The sequence below is a fragment of the Choristoneura fumiferana genome, chromosome 8, assembly GCF_025370935.1.
Source record: "Choristoneura fumiferana chromosome 8, NRCan_CFum_1, whole genome shotgun sequence".
NCBI classification, from domain to species: domain Eukaryota; kingdom Metazoa; phylum Arthropoda; class Insecta; order Lepidoptera; family Tortricidae; genus Choristoneura; species Choristoneura fumiferana.
Window position 1 is genome coordinate 2,645,142 of NC_133479.1, and position 9,405 is coordinate 2,654,546.

Here is a 9,405-nt window from a genome sequence, read left to right on the forward strand (position 1 = left end):
TACCTCGCAATACATCTTCGCACGTCTCTGGTGGGAGCGAGCCCTAGTAATAATTTAGATGAAGCCAGCGTTTTCATTAACTAATCAGAAAATTATAATCAATGAACAATTATTTTTAATAGCCAGCTGTTGAAGCATGTTTATTGCATTTTATAACACGTACTCAAATCGAGGTTTAGCTGTAGTTTAATACGATTTAATTCGTAACTATTTCGTATTTGCAATAATATAATTTACTCTTTAAAATTTGCTATTACTTGCATGTCGATTTGGTTTATTGTGTGTTACCGGCGTGAGCGCCAAAGTTCGCATACTCTTCGCTAGTCATACCGTAACTCTTGTCCGAATCATCATTTGTCATATTTTTCTCCCACCGAAACCCTACAATTTTTTTTATTATTCGATTGGATGGCAAACAAGCAAGTTGGTTTCCTGATGGTAAGAGATCACCACCGCCCATAAATCTGCAACACCAGGGGTATAGCACACGCGTTGCCAACCTAGAGGCCTAAGGCACTTGTCCCACCGCCGACGATGAGCGAGAAGCGAGTAGAGCGAGTAACTAGAAATAGTGGGCGAGCAGCGAGAAGCGAGTGTAGTTTTGTCGCTCGGCTGTAAGCGAGTGTTCGCGTGCGACGGGCGATTACTCGCTCCACTCGACTCGCTCGTGCGGGGCGGCCGCCAAGCTGACATCGCTGAGCGAGTATTTATAGCTCAGCGAGTTTTATAGCTCTTGTCGCTGCGACAAAAGATGTAAGAGCGAGTTCTCGCCGACAGTGTGAACTGCCAGCGATCAACTATTAATATATGTGTCTCTTTTACTCACACAGGATCTTATATCTTTTGTTCGTTTCTTGAGCGAGAAAATAGTCGATAGCCTATCGTTTCCTCGCTGGCGGTGAGACAAGTGCCTAAGATGGGATACCTCACGTGCCAGGAATTTCACCGGCTGTCTTACTCTCCACGCCGAAACACAACAGAGTCATTTTTCGAAAACTTTAAATGGTCATCCTTTAGAAAACTATAGGTTAGGTTAGGTTTGTTTTATAAAAAATTATAAAACAAACCTAATCAAATCAATAGACTTCCAATAAGTATGCGAGCCGATATGGACCCGTTACCGGCAGCCAAGCTTTTTGTAAGGGGGGTTAAAGTAACGTATTTCTGTAACTTAACCATGACATTAAAGTCATTAATTTAACTAATAAACTGAAATCCAGACTTTGAACATGAAACTACCGTGAGACTCACTCATATTTCATATAATGACCCGGATAACTCATGTCTTAAATCGAGTTTAGCTCGATATGTTTCGGGCTAATCCGTAGCTCTTCGTCTTCGGAGCAACGCGACTCAGCGGCTGCTGCAATGTCGAGCTAAACTCGATTTAAGACGTGAGTTATCCGGGTCATTATATAAAATATGAAATCCAGACTGTTAACTTTCTAACAAAATTATAATTGCCAGCAATGTAAATTGTCAAGTAATGCTCAAAGTATCTTTCGACTGTCATTTATACTTACTTTTCAATTTGCTTTGCTGTACATGCTGGCAATTTTGTTAGAAAGTTAACAGACGGAATTTCATTTTTTTAATTAAATTATTGTCATTTTTAAGTTACAGAAATACGTTACTTTAACCTTCCTTAAAAAAGCGTGGCTGCGCCAACACACTTTATAAAAGATTGTAACGCACACACCTTATTTTCAATTTAATGGTTATCGGCACCAGTTTAGTAAAATATCTTTGCTTTTGTCGGGCGCCTAGTTTGGAGCAATAAAGTATAATTTAAATACACCTAACCAACTTAGTACGCTATGTGTTTTAATAGTAGGTTATAATAACGACAAATAAATAAAGCAAACATTTAACATTCAGTGTAAAAAATGAAAAATATCAAATTTTTAAGTGAACGTGTGAACAAAAAGTAAGTAACATAACGCTGGGTTCACACGGCATTGTCCTGCATGTTTTTTTGCAGTATACGTCGAACCTTTGTACCAAAAACGTTTGTACTGCAAAAACAAACGACATGTGAATGGTTCTATGCACAATGTACTCGTACGTGACAATATTTATTGGTTACTGCAAAAAAAACGTGCAGGACAATGCCGTGTGAACCACGTCTACTAATTGTAGTTCAAATATTTTTTTATTGTTTTATCTCTATGTTATGACTATCTTATGTCTAGTGCCGTGAAGCCGTGGTGGCCTAGTGGTTTCACGTGGGATTGTCAAGCAGAGGATCGTGAGTTCAAACCCTGGCTCTCACCTCTGTTTGCTTGTTTATACTCTTTATTATACAAAGCGGGAGGGGCGGAGGTTTTTCGAAATTCATAAATAAATTATACAAAAATTGCTTCTTTATAAGTAGTATAAGATATAAGTATTTAAAACATAACCCAATTTTTTTCTCAGGTTAGCCTTATTGAAGCAAAGGGAAGGTTTTAAAGTTGCAGTTTTATACGTTCTTATTTATAGTAAGTTTTTGAATCTATCTACAACCTTGGCTCCCGAGATTCACTAAGAGAACGCTTTAAGGAGATAACATCCTCACAGTAGCTTCACAGTGCATATAATAATATGGTGTGATATTGTATACACACAAAAGTTTTTTAAGAAAATGTCAGACGTACATATGATATGAACGCTCGTACTAAGCACAAAAAAGCCGTATTGTCTGACGGGTAGACGCTTGCAAACGCATTCATTATTTATTTTTGTGCCTACCCAACTATATATGATGGTAGTCACCAGACCAGTCGGTCGTCTCTAAATTCCTTCTACGGAAAGTAAATCTTTTGTGGGAAACTGTGTGAGATTTTACTATAAAGTTCTAAAGTTGTGGAGTGTGGTGTGGGGTTCCGCTGAAAACCAGCGCTGCAGCCCTGGTTACACACACACATGCACATGCTGAGCTGAGTCCTTTTGTCATCACACTACAGCACGTCTCTAATTTTTCTCTCTTCTTCTATTTATGTTTTTACTGTGTCTTTGTTGTGATGTAGTGTTTTTATGTCAATAAATGTTGTGAGTTTGAGTACCTTATGTGGTGTGTGTGGATTAATGACAATGTAATGTAGGTGTATTTGTAATGTATTTGATTGGTGATTTAGCAGAGCTCAATTTTGTTTTGATTTTGTCTTAACCCTTTTCTTGGCAAGTTGTAACAAGTGTAAGTGTGTACTGAATTCAAGCATCGTTGGATTATTATATAGCTAACAAAAAAAACTTAAAAAAAATACAAAAAGATGATCTAAAATTATGTATCATTATAATATATGATACAGTGCCAAGAAAAAGGTTAAGCTAAGCTGCTAATGCACGGACGCACAGACTGACAGACTGACATGACGAAACCATAATGTTTCCTACTTAGGGCATTAACATTCACTGTTTTATCAGTTGTGGCTCTCTTTACTGTGAAAAGCGCAGCCGAAACGGAACGCAAGGTAAACACTAGAAAACATAACTTCAAGGATTTCATAGAAAAATACTCCCCGGCCACAGTTTGGGACCAGATTGACCTTGAAAAGTCCAAAGGAGCCAACTACACATTAGAAGAGGAAACGGAGAAGTTCAATAATGCCATTGACCCTACTGACGAGCTGTTGAATCTAAAAGTGGAAAACGGAGATGCGAAGATACTAATGCAAAGAAACGGGCGCCGATGGATGCCACCACAGAGACTAAATGAGTCGACACGCTATTCAAAAGTAACACTTTTTACATAAAACAAGCGGTTACCCGCAACTCAGTCCGCGTAGAAGTATGAAAAATAGTTTACATCCTATTCTCAGATCTATCGAATACCGTGAACTGCTTCAACTTTGCCCTGTGGCCCCAACATTGCCTGATTCAATTTAGAGTCAATAACTAGCACCCTTCTAAGTTTTAAAACTTTTATCCCCCCGTAATAATAATTCCCGTGTAGATAAAAGTTTAAAACCTATAAGAGTGCTAAGTTATCGACTCTAAATCGAATCAGGCAATGTTGAGGCCAGAAGGCAAAGTTGAAGCAGTTTACGGTACACACAAAAAAATCAGAAAAATTGGTCAAGCCATTTCGAAGGTTTAGTCATAAACCTTTTGACACGAGAATTTTATATATTTCTCGTAGATTGACCCGTGATTAACCCCTATCTTACCTGATGAAAAGTGCAATTTTTTATATGACAGAGGGAAAACGAGCAGGAGGGTCACCTGATGGAAAGCAACCACCGGTGCCCCTGGACATCCATAACTCAAGCTGAGTTACGGATGCGTTGCAGGTCCTTTAAGAAATGAGTAGGCAGCCTTGTTAAAGTCAAAGTCAAAATATCTTTATTCAATTTCGGTTATAACAAGCACTTATGAATGTCAAAAAAATCTACCACCGGTTCGGAAAAACCTCTGCTGAGAAGAATCCGGCAAGAAACTCAACGAGGCATATATATTTTTTTAAACAGATTTACAATATTATTAAATGATATGTATACATCACAAGTATTTAACACAACTTCATTTTTGACACAGTAGGTTCGCTATTTGAAGGGATCGCTAATGCGGATCGGAATTATTTCCAAATATCCCTGTCCATGATATAATCATTAACTTTATAATACGCCTTTGATATTAATGTCTTCTTGACAATAGATCTGAATTTTGTATCCGGTTCATTTATAATATTTTTTGTAATTTTATTATAAAAACGTATGCAATTTCCCAGAAACGACTTTTTGGTTTTAGCCAGTCTGTAAGATGAAACTTTAAGCTTCCCTGTGTTTCTAGTAGCCTTTGGCTTATCGACGTTAGTGGGAAAATCACATATGTTCTTCCATACATAGGTACATGGTTTTTTAAGATCCCCAAGTTGTACCAGTCCGGAAATACTGGCACTGCAAGCTGATTCCATCACCGTGCCTGGCAAAAAGTTCCGCAAAGATCAAAGATGATCTTGAGATGAGGTCGCTGGTGTATCTCACTGATTCAGTAACAGCCTCACTCTAGCCTTAAAGAGCCCTGAGTTGTATTTATCCGGAAATACCGTATGTTAGCAGATTTATCTCGTTACTGCCTGCGTAACGAGCTGCCAAAAAAGCGAGTTCAAAAAAGCGGTTGAGAAAATAAAGAACGTCTAAGTATAATCAATGGTAGTAACTTCACATTTATATCCCTCCCCCCAAAATTACACCCGCATGAGACCGGAGCGCATCGCTAGTTATATCATATATATAAAATTCTCGTGTCACAGTGATTGTTACAAAACTTCTCCGAAACAGCTTGACCGATTTTTATGAAATCTTTTGCGTATATTCAGTAGGTGTGAGAATAGGACGTAAACAATTTTTCATACTTTTATCTACACCCATATAGTAAATTCTCAATTATGCGTTCAAAAACCATAGGTAATGACCAGCATTACGACATTGGATTCTATTATGAACACGGCTGTATCGTAATGAGATTTCATACATCATTACAGCACGGGGGGGTGGGGAGTGCGCCGCGACCAGCAGCAGCAGGACGTCGCGCGCGCAGCGGGCGCAGCTCGTAGGGCAGATATACCTACCTAGTTCTCGTTAATGCAGGTCATTCTCAATGGTTCTTGAACACATGATAGAGGATTTAATATATGGATATAGATAAAAAATATTGTATGCAACTGTACGTAATTAGGCCTTAAAACACTCATGTGACCCTATTATGAAACTCGGCTACGCCTCGTTTCATAAATCCACAGTCGTGTTTTAAGGAACCCTATTACGATACCGTTGCATAAAATACTATTACGTGGACGGAGTCCCGGGCAACAACTAGTATTACATATGTAACCCCCTTTCACTTGAATCATTCTCTTGATAAAAACCCCATTAAAATTCGTGATTTAAAAGATTTAACCGTACGTACGAGTACAGAAGGACAGCCGGCGAGAAGCTACTTTGTTTTGTACTATTATATTTATACTAGTGGGGCTGCCAGGTACTCGGGACCTGTGTCTTTTTACATAGGAGGTGGGGGGGTTGCCAATACTTGCCACGCTTGACAAGCGGGTTGGCGAGCGTAGTACAGGAAGGTCGCCAAGAAGATGCTACTGCCCATCTTCGGGTATTATCCCTTACCAGGTTTCTATGTCGCCCAGTAGTGCTTATGGCACATGTGCCTTAGTGAGATCTGTTTAGGGAGTAAGTGCATGTTAGTTTTAGTCATAGTACTAAGAATACTAGTATCATCTTCTGTACACTTATTTCTGTTTGTTCTCCAAATAAATAAATAAATAAATAAATGGAGGGAAAGATTCTAACCTAAAATTTAATAAGAATAAACTTTTTCTCAAAATATATTTTTATGGCTTCCCGCCTTTTTTCATGAAAAAAACTGCAGGTGTAGGGAAACACTACAAGCTATTTCAGACACAACAAAAAAATCGCGGGGTTCCAACAAAATAACTGAAACCGGCCATTTGAGTTGCTGTAGATACGACTTGTGCCTCGTATTACCATGACCGTTTTAACTTTTTTTTAAGTTTGAGACTCGACAATAATGGAATTTGTATGCAACATTTTTGTTGAGTTTATCGATCTCGCAATGTCTTTAACTTTTAATTTTTTCCCTGACCATAAACTATGCATTTCGCCTGTTGATATGTAAACAATAACTTCAACTTTTGCGTATATTTTTGAGAAATAATAATCGTCACATTCTCAGGCCCACCACGACCCTTGGAACAATAGATACCGAATAATGGAACTCATGAAACAAGCGATCTACCAGGCGAGAAACAAAATGATTATCATGCAGACCTTACGAGACGAGTTCAGAAACCAATCTTCCTACAAAATTGGGTACTTGATCGCCAAAACCGACTTCGCGACTAAGGTATTATTATCCGTTTACCTTTACTTGCCCGAATTTCACCATACCAACGTTTGCCATAAAATATATAGAACCGTGCTGTTTTCAGGATTTTTTTGAATGTCATCATAAAGAATGCAGTAGGTTAGGTTAGGTTAGTTTAGTATCAACTCTAAAGAAATTACTATTTAAGAAATAAATTACTTTATGGCAAATGAAAATTCTAGAAAACGTTACATTCGGGCATATAAAATTCGAGCAAACGATAGAGAACCATTATTATCATCATCATTGAAGAGTTAAACTCTTGGCATCTTCATCATCACCATCACTTGGTCCAGCTGGAAGACGTCCACTGCTAAAAAAAAGGCATCCCCTTAAAACGCTACAATGAACGACAACTCGTCGTTATGCTAAGTGGGGGCCTGTTTGGCGTCATGTATGTCTTGTATTTGTTCTATGTTTGTTTTTATGGCGTTAAATAAATGTATTTTCTTTCTTGCTTTCTTTCACTCGCATCCACCGGTTGCAGCAACTCTCACGATGTCGTCAGTCCACCTAGTGGGAGGCCTGCCAACGCTTCGTCGTCCGGTTCGTGGTCGCCACTGGAGATATTTTCTCCCCCAACGGTTATCTGTTCTTCGAGCGATGTGGCCCGCCCACTGCCATTCAAGTTGCATATCTTTCCAGCTACGTCGACTCTTGCCGATGGAGTTTAATCACCTTATTTACTTCCTCCTCCAGCCTTTTGACTACTTGATATGATCCAGTTCTAACGTCCTCATTATTTCTCCACCTCTACACTATAAGAGCACACACAACCCTAGCTATTACCACCAATACACTGACGCGCTTCGAACTCAACCAGAGTTCGTCCTCAGAGCAACACAACAGTTCACCATGCTACCAGATGTTAGACCAGGTACCTATTTAATAAAACTTACAAGTGCTACAATTCTAGGTGACAGATCTATTATTTTGGTGATTGAATTTTGATGATCAACTATCAAGGTACAGGTTTACATTATTCTGATGACTCATACTTAGAGACAGTTTTGATTAATATGGTGATGATGAGATGACTAATATTTATTTCTTAGGCATAGATATTATAATTAGGGTATTGTCAATTAGTGACACATCTAAACTTAGGTGACAGAAAATGTTCCCATTAAGAATTGGTCGCTGCATGCAAGTGATTCCACTGGTAAAAGAACGGGATATAATCATGATTGGTTTTTTGAAGTCTTTTTGTATTTTTTATTTCAACTCCAAATTTGTTACTTTTACGGTCATCCCGTAAAACCATATCGAAAATACAAACTGAGACATGGATGCACAGAAAAACCAGAAAAAGAGACCAGCGCTGGGAATCGAACCCAGGTCCTCAGCATTCCGTGCTGCGTGCTATACCGCTACACCACCACTGGACAGGAGTACAGACACAAAATTAATTAATTTGATTGCTTAGTAGCGACATCTTTTGTCTGGGTAAGCGGTTAGTTCCGAAAGAATGTGACGTCTCTCGTCGAAACATAGATGTCGCTAGTGCTGCTGCTTAAGTAGCATAGTAGAAATAAGCAACCGGTGATATGGATGCATAGGAAAAAATCGTGTCTAGATTTCTGTCCAGCGGTGTGTAGGGGTTATAGCACGCAGCACGGATTGCTGAGGACCTGGGTTCGATTCCCAGTGCTGGTTTCTTTTTCTGGTTTTCCTGCGCATCCATGTCTCAGTTTGTATTTTCGGGATATAATCAATCATAGTGTTGTAAGTGTTGGTCAAATATTTGTTGACTCAATCTCCTTTTCCAGACATTGGCCGCATTTGCCTTTAGAGCGATGAGAGCCTGTTCTTCGAAAAGACAGCTGATAGAAAACCCAACAAAGCGTCAATACAGATTCTTAGAAATCTTGTACACCGCAGAAAAACAAATGCATCTCTGGTTCGAAGTCGATTTGTTGATAGAACTATATTGGACCAATCATCTTATAGCTCAACGTGCGACAAATAAAAGGAAAATTATTAATGTCAAGAGATGGAATGAGCGATTCGTTAATTGACATAATATGTTTGTCACCATCATCAACCTCAAATAATACATATTGAATAAAAATTACTTGGATTTCGTCGTTTTTATTGTGAACTTTCTACTTTCATCACAACATTCACAACTAATACAAGCAGATGATGAAGCACAAAGTCAGAGACAATGTGAAAATATCAATTTAGGCTACAACAAGCACTTTATGAAAGCCAAAAAATCTACCACCGGTCCGGAAAAAAATTGTTGAGAATAGTCTGACAAGAAACTCAACGTTGTCTTAACAACATATTAAATCCTAGCGGTTGGCAGCGACTATGTCCGCGTAGTATTCGTTATCGCTATCCCGCAGGAACTATGCAATTTTCCGGGATAAAAACTATCCAACGTCCTTCCCGGGACTCTTACTTCTGTATACCGAATTAAAAATAAATCAATTGAACCGTTTAGACGTGATATTGTAACAAACAGACAGACTTACAAACTTCCGCATTTCTAATATTAGTGGGATGTGATTATTGTTAGTT

At 38.6% G+C, this 9,405-nt stretch overlaps 1 protein-coding gene across 11 annotated transcripts; it reads left to right on the plus strand.

Moving 5' to 3' along the window:
• Positions 1 to 128: 128 nt before the first annotated feature.
• Positions 129 to 8,959, plus strand: LOC141430119 (uncharacterized). Of its 11 annotated transcripts, none has more exons than XM_074090665.1 (6): positions 129 to 203; positions 1,768 to 1,927; positions 2,419 to 2,480; positions 3,406 to 3,716; positions 6,688 to 6,858; positions 8,649 to 8,959. In XM_074090665.1, exons 2-6 carry the CDS (start codon positions 1,887 to 1,889, stop codon positions 8,895 to 8,897), a joined length of 834 nt encoding a protein of 277 aa, XP_073946766.1. In that variant the 5' UTR covers positions 129 to 203; positions 1,768 to 1,886; the 3' UTR covers positions 8,898 to 8,959. The 11 variants fall into 11 exon arrangements, with proteins under 11 accessions (XP_073946766.1, XP_073946771.1, XP_073946773.1 ...); XM_074090670.1 differs by having other exon boundaries at positions 1,832 to 1,927; XM_074090672.1 differs by having other exon boundaries at positions 129 to 173; positions 1,832 to 1,927.
• Positions 8,960 to 9,405: the final 446 nt, after the last annotated feature.